This window comes from Leptodactylus fuscus, chromosome 3 (assembly GCF_031893055.1).
Source record: "Leptodactylus fuscus isolate aLepFus1 chromosome 3, aLepFus1.hap2, whole genome shotgun sequence".
Lineage (NCBI taxonomy): Eukaryota > Metazoa > Chordata > Amphibia > Anura > Leptodactylidae > Leptodactylus > Leptodactylus fuscus.
The window spans coordinates 241,956,729-241,969,790 of record NC_134267.1 but is presented as its reverse complement, the minus strand read 5'-3'; the positions used below and the strand labels follow the sequence as shown (position 1 = coordinate 241,969,790).

At 42.7% G+C, this 13,062-nt stretch overlaps 1 protein-coding gene across 1 annotated transcript; it reads left to right on the top strand.

Annotated features, from left to right (window-relative positions):
* Nucleotides 1-3,187: 3,187 nt before the first annotated feature.
* LOC142198679 (vomeronasal type-2 receptor 26-like) lies at nucleotides 3,188-9,988 on the top strand. The gene is made up of 6 exons (XM_075269707.1): nucleotides 3,188-3,243; nucleotides 3,346-3,510; nucleotides 3,806-4,097; nucleotides 6,348-7,166; nucleotides 8,870-8,993; nucleotides 9,081-9,988. Exons 1-6 carry the CDS (start codon nucleotides 3,188-3,190, stop codon nucleotides 9,986-9,988), a joined length of 2,364 nt encoding a protein of 787 aa, XP_075125808.1.
* Nucleotides 9,989-13,062: the final 3,074 nt, after the last annotated feature.

Below are 13,062 nucleotides of genomic sequence, written 5' to 3'. Positions count from 1 at the left end.
TGTCCTGAAGTGGAGAAGGTTTGGCTGTGAGTTGTGGGGATGAGATAGAAGGAGTTTTCCTCTGAGACCTGGCCAGGAATATCCAGCAGAGCGGTAAATCCCGCTGCGGCTCTCGTGCAGGTACAGATATTCACGGCGCGATGTCTCTCGGGGATCACTAGTGAGGGAGTTATTGCCTATATCTATATATGAGACATTACAGTACACAATATATGTCTATGAGGTCACTGTAGTTGGTTTATATTGTTATCCCTGTGACACCTATATGTATGAGATATAGGACTGAGTTTTATACCATCATTTAGTTCTATATACAGTGTACTTTGATATTGTTACAATGGTTTTGACCAGAGTGTAGTTTGGCACAGCCTAGTCCTGCTCAAATACACAAATTGGGAGGGGGGGAGGAGTGAAGATCCTGACTACATCAGATACAATTGGTCAATTATAGGTTCAATTCACCCCAAACTAATACAACCAATGAACTCTATTATCTTCTATCATATGATTTAAACCAGTCAATGAGATGTCAGAGACAGGTATGTATGATAATTGTATTGTTTTTTTTTATGTTTACTGTGTTTGTTGTTTATTTTCTGTTCTTTTTTAAGATCTGCTGATTGGACTCCATCGTTCTAGTAGACTATGTTGATGACAGGCTTTTTTAACTTCAGTCTAATGTTCAACAAGGGTCATGTGGGTTGTTATATTTCATTAATATATTATGTGTGTTTCTTATTTTATTACTATAGTCTTACTAATGCTAGATATCTAAATGACAACATCCATTACAAAGGACTTAGTAAATAGGCAAACTCTAAACCACCATTAGTATTCCAGTAATCACCACAAACATGGGTTCCAGGAAAAGTCCGGGTGTCTACTAACATCTGGGTATCTTAAGATGGAGGCTCCAGGAAGAGCTAGCTATGGTCCAGTACCCAACTGGACCAAAACAGAAGCAATATTACATTACCATGGTAAGAAACATTTATGGTTTTTTGGCCTTTCTTTTGGTTTTTCCAGTACCAGGCTTTTTCCGGTACCTCTGATGGCAGTTTCTACAAGGGTAATATTTGGGGCTTAGTGTTAGTACTTAATAAAAAATACCTCCACACAATACTATAAAAACTATAAGTTATCGATGAAGTCCAACAAATTCAGCATAGTCTAAATGTTGGATATGACAATAAAGAAGAGAAAGAAAAACAAATAAACCTAAAACACATTAGTAAAGTTAAAAATGGCAATTATTAAACTTATCTCCCTACAATATATTATCTCATGGAGTAAACTAGATAATGATATCACATGGTTTGGTTTACATCATGTGGTATGGCTTACTAGAGTTCATCATCAAATTAGTTCTAGTGAACGCAACTTTGGTACATGGACTCCATGCGAAAAACTCCAGAGATTAGTTCCCATACTCAATGGGGTAATCATGGTCATAGCAACAATGCAATTAACCCCATCTAGGGCAATCAGCCCTTCCATTGCTTACATGGAATTGCTGTAGGTCTGGGGCGCCATCAATACCATTCCCTGGGTACAGTGAGGACAAAGAAGGCTCATTGTACATGGGGAGGGATTATTTTCTATATGGGAGGGGTAACACAGATGACATTGGTACTTTATTAATATTAACAGTGATGAATATGTTTTCTACGCTGCCCCCAGTATTGTGGAGACATTACAGTATATGGGGACTACAAAGGGGGCATAATATATAGGAGGGTGAGGGGGGCACAGGTAACAACAACCCTGCCTCTAAAAACATTCACTAAATAATAACACCTCGTGGTAGCCTAATAATACCATCATACATTCACAATAAATAGCATCGCTGCACTACTTTGCCCTTACAGTGACTATATAACAGCTGTATAGGTTACCTGTATAATACCTTTGACATACACTGCGGTTACCACTTCTACTTATAATTCCAGTGGAGTCCTCCTACCTCTTGAGGGCTGAGCTGCAATGCTAGGTAACTTACTGTTAGGACGCCATTTTATCCTGGAGGCCTACTGTCTGGAATCTTGTAATTGCAATCTTTGCTCATCTGCCATTCTGTCTCTGCTGCTTCAGCAAGGCAATAATTCAAGTCTGGATCTGAGCCCTGATGGCATGCTACACTGGAGGCTGCTAGTCATGGCCTGATTGTATAGCCAATTTTCTCAGTCATTGCCTGAGTGTCACTCTACGCACTGCAGTTCCCGTCCCGGCTCCATCTGACCTATTTCTATGAACCTAAGTGCTAGTCCTTCCTGATCTTGTTCCCATTTCCTTGAGCCTTGGCCGTTATATATTACTAAGTTGTTAGTTTTAGAGACTTCCACTTCGCAATAATAGTACACGAGACCCGGGCACCGACATTGAGCTCTTCCATATGTGTGAAATACCACTATTGTGTGTCTATGGAGATTACTAGTGATAGGTGAGCCTTGTGAGATTCATTTCACTATCGTCAAAGCCTCATGACATCCCTTCTGACCTCTTAGCCCCAATCACAGGCCTCAGTGGTGATCCAGGGCCACTGACGTCACAGGGCAGGTCAGACCCTGGACACCAATATAAGAAGACCAGACTCGGCAGTAGAGTATTTTGTTATTTTTCCACATGTTCTCTGGGTCTAAGATCATTATATCCAAAAGTATAACAATGTTTCATAAGCAGCAAACCCCAAAATTTTGGGGCCCAACATTTTTGGAAGATTCAACTGAACCTGGTTTGTTACATATAGATAGCATGTTATATAATGGGTGTGGCTAAATGTTCGATGGGTCCCAATGTTTTGAATGATATCATGTTCATAGGTAACATGTAATGAAAACCAAGACCCAAATGTTATTATGACCTTGTATAATAGTACTGACATAGAGCAGCGACTACACCATATAATACTGTATGCCATGGGCAACGGAAAAGGAGCAAAAGAGAAGACCAAATTCTAAATCTAAACTCTAAATCTTATACTCTGTGAAGACGATGTTATAAATGGTCCTCAGAATAATTCGGAAACATCTTTGTGATATTTATTGTATTTCGAGTACTGAAGAGAAAAATACTCAGTCACCAGCTGAGCCTCGGCCTAAATCCAGAGCACATTGAGATGTATTGTAGTGTACTGTATATAAGGAGGGGGAGATGCAGACATCTGCAGCCTTGTCCTCTGCTCTACACCATGTCTCATGACCCTGCGCTCTATGACCCCCTGCTCCTGCTCTGTGTTATATTGGGGTACACAGTCATATCTGGGGGTGTCCTCCGCAGACCTCTTCTCTCAGCACACACTATGACAGTCCTGTTCCTTGTCCTGATTCTGTACGTGACACATTGTAGATCCCAGAATCCACCACCAGCCTGTGATCTGCACCCGGTGACGACCATCGAGGACTACAAATATTTCCAGAATGGAGACGTCATTATCGGAGGAGTTTTCTCCGTCAATGATTTTATGAACGAGCTAACCTACGCAGGATTTCATCATTATCGCCTTTGTGTGAGGTAAGTGGGGCTGTGTAGACCATATTCATATGACTGTGGAAAAACTGGACAAGGCCATCGTTGGGTTGTTCTCATGGATCGCTCTTAGACTTGAGTCTATTTAGTAATTTGTGCAAATGGGGAAAAATAGGACTATCTGTGACCCCCTGTAAAGAAATGGCTGATGTGCATCCAGGGTCCAGCTGTGCTTGGGAAACAGTAGTTATGGTCTGGCCATACATGTATGTTCAATGTCCAGCAGACAGAGTTCTTAATAGTTCTTAGCATGTTGTAGCATTTTGTGTCATCTCCTCAGGCCGATTCCTCAGTATTACAAGGATCTTCTCACTTTCCGCTTTGCCATTGAGGAAATTAACCAAGATCAGACAATCTTACCCAATATCTCCCTGGGATATCACATATATGACTCCTGCTCTGATAGTATGAAGGCTGTGAAAAGTGTCCTCCAGATATTATCAGGACCCACAATGACCGTCCCCAATTATTCCTGTATCGGGCAGAGGAACGTAGCTGGTTTTATAGGAGATCAGGGATCAGCGATGACCGTGTCCATGGCCCAGATACTGGCAATATACCGATACTCCCAGGTAGGTGGCTCCTTGTGTTCTCAGTCAAAATGAAAGGTTAGGTTTCTAGTTCTCTCACACTTTTGTCTGTAGTCTCCTACATTCAAGGACATGGGTAGCAACAGCTTGTCTATATCTTGATGTCATTGGTACAATCCATTGCAACTAGTTGGGACTCAACCACATGTTATGGCTCTTACCATAGGGCAGGATACACACAGGCTATTTGTGCGACACTCTATGAATCCTACCTAAAAGATGATAGCATGCTCCATCACACTGTATGCAAGTAAGAGCAGCATGGTGGCCTTGCAGCACTGGGATCCTGGGTTGGAATTTGACCAAGGCCAACATTTGTATGTATTTGCATTGGTTTCCTCCCACATGCCAAAAATGTACTTGTTTTGTGTTTGCCATTCACAAGCCATTATTACACTTTACAGTCCTAGAGTATGTGGAACACCGACCATACTAGTGTTAGTGTAGTTGTGTATAACGCCACTATTTGTAGGGTTTTGGTCAGTAGTATGTTTGGGAAAGAAAGGAAACAAACAAGAGTAATGCTGCAAAGTATAAAGAGGTGCAAGTATGTGGTACTAGTATATAGTATATAACTTCACTAATAGTAATAGTACATAGTATATAACTTCACTATTAGTAATAGTACATAGTATATAACTTCACTATTAGTAATAGTACATAGTATATAACTTCACTATTAGTACTAGTACATACAGTGTTGGCCAAAAGTATCGCCCCCCTGCAGTCCTGTCAGATAATCCTCGTTGTCCCCCAGATAATGATTATAAGCACAAACTCTTTGGTAATATCTTCAGTTATTTTTCTTGCAATGAAAAAACGCAAAAGAGAATGAAAAAAAGTCACATCATTGATCATTTTACACAAAACTCCAGAACTGGTGCGGACAGAAGTATTGGCCCCCTCAGCCTAATACTTGGTAGCACAACCTTTAGACACAATAACTGCGCACAACCGCTTCCGCTAACCAGCAATGAGTTTCTTACAAGGCTCGGCTGGAATCTTAGACCCTTCTTCTTTGGCTCCTGCTCGCGGTCCCCCCTGAGATGTGAAGGGGGCCTTCTCCAAACTGCCACCAAGAGATCTCTCCCCCTCCCCCACAGGTGTTCTATGGGATTCAGGGCTGGACTCATTGCTGCCACTTTACAAGTCTCCAGGGCTTTCTCTCACCACCATTTTCTAGTGCTGACCTGAAGTGTGTTTTGGGTCCTTGTCCTGCTGGAAGAGCCCTGACCTCTGGGGGAGACCCCGCTTTCTCACACTGGGCCCTACATGATGCTGCACAATGTGTTGGTCGTCTTCAGACTTCATAATGCCATGCACACAGTCAAGCAGTCCAGTGCCAGAGGCAGCAAAGCAACCCCAAACCATCAGGGACCTCCGCCATGTCTGACTGTAGGGGCGTCTTCTTCTCTTTTTCCTGTAATCTCTATGTTGAGGCCTTTTCCTATTTTTGTCTCCTCTGACCAGAGAACATTCTTCCAGAACGGTTTTGGCTTTCTCAGGTAAGTTTTGGCAAACTCCAGCCTGGCTTATGTCTCTGGGTAAGAAGTGGGGTCTTCCTGGGTCTCCTACCATACAGTCCCTTCTCATTCAGACGCTGACGCTGGATAGTACGGGGTGACACTGTTGTACCCTCGGACTGCAGGGCAGATGGAACTTGTTTGGATGTTAGTTGAATTATATCCAATTTGGCTTTTTGACAATTCTTTTTGTGGTTTTCCATTGAAGACAAATTAAATGAAGATATTACCAAAGAACGTATGCTTGCAATCATTATCTGGAAGAACACGAGTATTATCTGACAGAATTGCATGGGTGCCAATACTTTTGGCCAACACTGTAGTATATAACTTCACTATTATGTAGTATATAACGTCACTATTAGTAATAGTACATAGTATATAACGTCACTATTAGTACTAGTATATAGTGTATAACTACTACTGAACTAAACTACTGAACAAGACTCTATAATACATTATACACTGACTTACAGGGCTCAGAGCCTCCCGATCTCTTGTGTATTTGTTACTAATATACAGGGTAAGGAATATACAAGTAAGACCTCCTCAGTGGAAAATATGAACTTGCTCTAGTGCTACCTTTTCAAAGGCAATTCCCTATAGATCAATGCATGGCCAGAATCATGGTGGCACCCCCTAATGCGACTTAGTACCCCTGCTGACCCTCCTAATAAATACTTATTCTATAATACCAATATTTTTGTAGATCAGCTATGGAGCCACAAGTGATGCCCTCAATGACAGACGTCTCTACCCAACCTTCTTCCGGACCATTCAGTGTGCTAAGAGCTTTTATTTGGTGTTGTCTAAGATAATTAAGTTCTTCAGATGGACATGGGTTGGGATTATATCTTCAGATGATGACAGAGGTCATGAGGAGATTCCGATACTGACACGATATCTGACCATGGATGGGATCTGTGTGGCCTACATCATAAAGGTGAAATTTGTGAGCTTGAGTGTTCTAGATGACATTGAGAGAAAAAATATGGAAGTTATCGGAAATTCATCAGCTCACGTTATAATCCTCTGTGGCAAGTATTCTGCAGATCTAGCAGATCGATTGAATGCAATCCGAGGTGTCCTCCATAATAAGACTCTGGTCTTCGGCCCCACATTTGCTTTAGTCACCAGTCTTATGGAGCATCACCGAGAAGCATTTCATGGTAGTTTGGCTCTTGAACCTTCTTCTCTGCCTGTACCAGACATGAGAAGCTTCTATGAAAGTTTCCAGACTATAAGTCATCCAAAGGACATGCTATTGGCTCTTATTTGGTTGGTCCAACTACAGTGCCTATTAAAAAATTCTAGAATGAATGAATTCTATCAGTCCATATACAAGAAACCTCTTCATAACTGTACTGGGAGAGAGCGGGTCACAGACTTCTATAGCTTTCAATCCAAAGGCCTCTCTGACCGAGTGTATAAAGCTGTGTATTTATTGGCTCAGGCTCTTCATGATCTTCACATGTCTACGGACCGACGGTCTACTGATAAGATTGCTCTGCTCCATAGATATTACCAGGTAATACCCCCTATTATTGGGGCGCTGTGGATGGGATGTTATGGGGTACTGTAAAGGGGACATTTGTCGATGGGACTATATTGTATCTTGACATTCATGGTTATGAAAGCAGTGAGGATGGTATTGTTGACATTGACATAGTTATGTGGGCACCCGGAGTGTAGTTTCAGGGAGCCCATCATTTATTTCTTGCAAATATAAGAAGATCAGTACCATAGATGATTAATTATAGTTGGGGTCCTGGTACAGATTTTACAATGATGCCCAGGAGCTTCATGTCTCACCTCTGGTGGGCACTGAAGTTGGCCCCTATAAAACATGGAAGCCTATGATTCATCTGTGACTATAATAGGAAGAGCATGAAGAATTTTGGAAAAATTATAACTTTAACTTGGTAACACGGACCCTTTTAATATAAAGCCCTCTGGATCGCCATTAGTAATGGTCATCCCCTTCATTAATGGCTTTTGTTATAGATGGGGGATGTGGGTTAGACAGTCGTGGACTCAATAGAAAAGCCAAGGTCAGATCTTGCAGCATATGTGTGGAGTCAGGGGACAAGTAAAAGTTTGGGACAGGCAGGACATGTTTGAAGTTCAGGGAGAGGCCGAAGGTCAGTAACTGAACAGAGGTCAACTTAATGGACTTGGCCTGATGATAAGTCAAGGTCAATGTACAGTAGAGCAGACAAGAAATAGGAATCAAATTGCTGAGGGACCCTCTGACCCCAAATTTGAGCTAAATTAAAGGATGGATATATCTGTATCTGGGCCTGCAGGTCAGAAGACCTTCGTCAGATGTAGTGGATGAGACTTATACAGAAGGTCTTCTATTTGGGATACTCCAATTCTTTATCCATTGTACATGAAGGTCTCGTAGATATCACACAAGATACGTCTATCTGTCTTGCAGCTCCATCACTATTTGGGAAATCAAAGAGATATTGATGGAAATCCTTATTTTGATAGAAATGGAGATTTCGTTGACCAATATTCGATTGTGAACCGGATTGGTTTCAGGAATCGGACTTATACAGTTAGACATGTTGGCAGTTCAGAAAAGCAGGACCATATATTACATATCAATGTGGAGAGGGTATCATGGAAGGCCGGCGGGAATCAGGTGAGGTGGGAGGTATCTGGTATCAGAATAACGTTTCGATAATGTCTTACGTCCTACAAGTCTGTGCTCTGGATTACCTAACACATCACCAATTCTGTATATATAGTAATCTGGCCACATTTCATATTCTCCCCATTCACTTCTCCCACCAGATCTGACCGAGACATATTACTTTTTGTACTTTTTACCTTTGGCTCATCTCTTCCGCTCCTTTACTTATTAGTATCACCTCCCTAAATATTGTGCCCCTCCATGGCAGCTGTAATGCTGTAATAGCATGGGCTCCATTCAGAAGGATAATGAGTCCCATCACACTGAAACAATGGTTAAGAATGGTTAGAGGGGGATGGTAAAGATGGTGACCTGGCCTCCAAATTAACGAGCTGTAATGACAAAAATTTGTAATACGGGAGTTAGTGTCGGCCGTCCAGGCGCTCACCCCCAACACTCCAAGGGTCTGTTCATACAAATAGCCAAGTTATCTGTCAGTATGCAGAACAACAGAGATTATTACACCCAGCACAGTCTTATACATTGTCCTCGATCCATCTATCCTTAATTTTTCTATTTGCTCTTCTCAGGTCCCCGCGTCTCAGTGTTCAGAGAACTGTTTGCCAGGAACCCAGAAAGTCTCCAAGTCCAGGATCCATTCCTGCTGCTATGATTGTGTCCCCTGCTCCCCGGGAGAAATCTCCAATGTGACAGGTCGGTATGAAGATATCAATATGCAGGACAACATTCCTGAGACTGAATATTCTTATTATTTCTGGTTTTTATTCTTCTAATCTTCAGACAGTGACACCTGCATGAAATGTTCAGATCTGGATTGGCCCAATGTGAAGAAGGATCGTTGTGTCCCAAAGCAGCTAGAGTTTCTCTCCTACACAGATGACACACTAGTTCTGGTTATTTCTCTGGTTTCTTCTGTCTTTTCTTTCCTTACATTCCTGATTCTTATTACTTTTATATTGTACCAAGACACGGCCATCGTGAAGGCCAATAACAGGAACCTCAGCTTCCTCCTCCTGGTCTCCATCCTGCTGAGCTTCCTCTGTGTCTTCCTGTTCCTTGGACATCCAGTGGACCTCACTTGCATGCTACGTCAGGTCTCGTTTGGAATCCTCTTCTCAGTGGCTGTTTCTTGCCTCTTGGCCAAAACCATCATGGTTTGCATTGCTTTCAAAGCCACCAAGCCTGGAAGTTCCTGGAAACGCTGGATTGGAAGCAAGTGGTCTAATTCTTTGGTGATGTTCTGCTCATCCATCCAAGTAATAATCTGTGTGGGTTGGTTGAGTCTAGCGCCCCCCTTCCCAGAGATGGACACATGGTCCTATCAGGAGAAGATCATTGTGCAGTGTAATGAAGGTTCTGTGATGGCCTTCTACTCTGTCCTGGGCTATATGGGGGTTTTGGCTTCTGTTAGTTTTATTACGGCTTTTTTAGCTCGGACATTACCGGACAGTTTCAATGAGGCCAAGTACATCACCTTCAGCATGCTGGTGTTCTGTAGTGTCTGGATTGCCATGATCCCGGCGTATCTGAGCACCAGAGGGAAGTACATGGTGGCCGTGGAGATATTCGCCATATTGTCCTCAAGTGCTGGACTTTTAGGGTGTATATTCTTCCCAAAATGCTTCATTATCCTATGGAGACCAGAACTGAACTCCAGAACACAATTACTGGTGGGAAGAAGCAGATGAGATCTACAGAAGTTCACTTTGCACTAATCTTACCAATAGATGAGGAACACGTTTCATTATGTGTACATGACTGCCACATATATCAGCGTATAACATTTTATACAATATCTGTTCCTATAATCCTAGATGATTGTTCTTATAAATATATTACATCATATTCAGAAAACAAAGTAACAAATCTAAAGAGAAGTCCTGATATAGGGCGACTGAAAACTTACACTTTATTAAAATAATAATAAAAAATATTAAAATAAATATAAGATAATAATGTTTAATAAACTCTGAGTATTAGGTCGCCCTATATAGGGACTGGGTTGTCCTCATTACGGCTTGGTGTCCTCTTCATTGAGGTCTCACCATCACTTGAGGGTCCTCCACCAGTAAATATTGTGTGTTCTACAAATCCCTCAATCCGGATATAATTAGTCATTTTATGGGATCCGGCAGTATTTGTTTCTTTCGTTATTTTGTTATTTTATCTGATATGGGATCCCCTTGATCTTTTATAACCTGTCAGATCCTGTAACTCCACTGCAGCCTAGTATTACCGGGGTGAGAAAGCCGATAGTTTCTGTCTATTCCTAACCTAAGAATTCCAGCGTGTGGTAGCCCTAGTACTTGACACTCACTAAATAGTCAGACACTGGATCATACCCAGCTCTTCTTACTCCCCCTGATGGTGGTGATAGGTCACCAGTAGAGATGAGTGAACGCCGTTCGATCAAATAGGTATTTGATCGAATATCATGGCGTTTGATGTATTCGTTCACAATCGAATACAAGGCTGCAAACGCAGTAAAAATTTGTGCTCCCTCCCACCTTCCCTGGTGCGTTTTTTGCACCAATAACTGCGCAGAGGAGGTGGGACAGGAACTACGACAATGGAGGCAGTGAAAAAAAACTGAAAAAACCCATTGGCTGCCGAAAACATGTGACCTCCCATTTATAAGAACGGCCGCTGGCATATTCGTGTCATTTCAGTTTTAGAGTGATAGGGAGAGTGCGGTGTCAGACTGTCAGGGCGATACAGGGCTTTGGTGAGGCAGGAATTTGGAATAATAACAGCTCAGAGCTCAATAATTTCTAGCTAGAAAATCATGCAGCGTAGCAGCAGGGGACGTGGGCGAGGACGTGCATACCCAGCTGGGTGTCTAGTCCACAGTCCAGCTACTGTAGAGGGGACGCCACGAATGTCCTTCGTCATCATGAGCAGGGGATGTGGGCTAAGATGTGGATACCCAGCTGTATATCCACTCCACAGTCCAGGTACTAGAGAGATTCAGTCAGCAAACAATTTACTCTTCCTCTTCATCCTCCTCCTCCTCCTACAACCCCAGCCACTAATTCTGCATGTGAATTATTTTTTTTAATATATATATTAAAAAAAATATTTCCATTATCTCCCCCCCCCCCCAGGGGGTTTCAACTCAATTTTTTAGGGGTCACCCCAAGGGCCAATAAATGAAACACTGCTGCTGCATGGCTCTAGTCACCAAAAGGGCCAAATACACTGCTTTTTAAAGGCTCCAGTCACCCAAAGGGCCAACAAATCTCTGCTGGTGAAGGCTGAACTAAGTTAAAGGGCCTAAAACTCTGCAGGTAGAGGCTGAAGTCATCTGAAGGGCCCCAATCTCTGCTGGAGCTCAGCTTAAGGGCCTGGAACTTCATTTGTACGGGCTCATGTTAAGGGCCATAAAAGTGAATTTTGGAAGGTCTCACCACATCACACACATCCACAATGACAGGTCAGGGGGGGACTGAAGGATTTCCCATTGTCTATTCCATCTGTGGGTGTCATGGGGCACGTGATATAAAGGGGGGCTCGGTAATGTTTGTGGAGCTTACATTGAGGTTTGTGTCCCTCCATTTGGGGAGTAAAGAAGGTTTCCAGGTATTTTCCCACTTTGATAGAGGTTGTAGTGAGTGGGGTTCCATATTTGTTCGAATAGTCGAATATTGAGAAGCTATTCGAAACGGATAACAAACATCGAATATTTTACAGTTTGCTCATCTCTAGTCACCAGGATGATAGCTGGCAGGTTAGTGTCAGGCTTTTTACTGGATCCACCTTAGTAATGAGTGTTGTCATTTAGAGAACGTACAATTGTGTGTTGTTGGTTTTGTAACTTTGTCTATAATTGTCACATGATTAATAGAGATGAGCGAACACTAAAATGTTCGGGGTTCGAAATCCGATTTGATCAGCCGCTCACTGTTCGAACAGGTCTCGAACCCCATTATAGTCTATGGGGGGAAATGCTCGTTTCAGGGGTAGGCAACATTCAATCAAATTCTACTTACCAAGTCCATGAGTGAGGGTCGGGCTGGATTCTTCTCCCTGTGCAGCGTCCCTGCAGCATCTTCCGGCTCTGAATTCACTCTGCTAGGCATCAGGCCTGGGCAGAGCCAACTACGCATGCCCGCACTACAAGCTCGCACTACAAGCAGACATGCACAGTCGGCTCTGCCCAGGCCCGATGCCTGGCAGAGTGAATTCAGAGCCGGAAGATGCTGCAGGGACGCTGCGCAGGGAGAAGACTTCTAAAGATAGGAGAAGAACCAGCGTTGATTGGCCGACTGTATAGCATTCTGCCAATCAACGCTGGTTCTGCATTAAATCTTAACTTCGAACAGCAAGTACTACCCAATCGAGTACAAGTATTTCGAATACCGTAGTATTCCATCGAACACCTACTCAATCATCTCTAATGATTAACAATCAGACATCGTATTGTAACCAATGAAGAAATCCAGGTAATTCCAAAGGTTTCATGTCCATATATATAAAGAGATCCTATACCCATCAATGTATCTCATAACTAACATCCTCCACCGCGGTCCTCTCTGTTCAGAATATTTCATCCCCGCTCCCTCTTTAACAGAACTGGCCACCCATCTACAGATCAAAAAAGCCTCTATTATTGGCCTCCACATAGTGGATCATCCGTTTAACTCGCTCCCACACATTATATGTCCCCCACCTAGTACATTGTCCCCTTTTATGGCCCCCACATAGTACATTGTCCCCTTTTATGGCCCCCACACAGTATGTTGCCCCCTTTTATGTCCCCTAC

Excerpts from the sequence above, each read along its gene's own strand:
- LOC142198679 (XM_075269707.1), top strand. The coding sequence starts at position 3,188 with ATGTCTCATGACCCTGCGCTCTATGACCCCCTGCTCCTGCTCTGTGTT. Across the intron at positions 3,244-3,345 it reads CTGCTCTGTGTTATATTGGG|ATCCCAGAATCCACCACCAG; the intron begins GTACACAGTCAT and ends GACACATTGTAG. Across the intron at positions 4,098-6,347 it reads CAATATACCGATACTCCCAG|ATCAGCTATGGAGCCACAAG; the intron begins GTAGGTGGCTCC and ends ATATTTTTGTAG.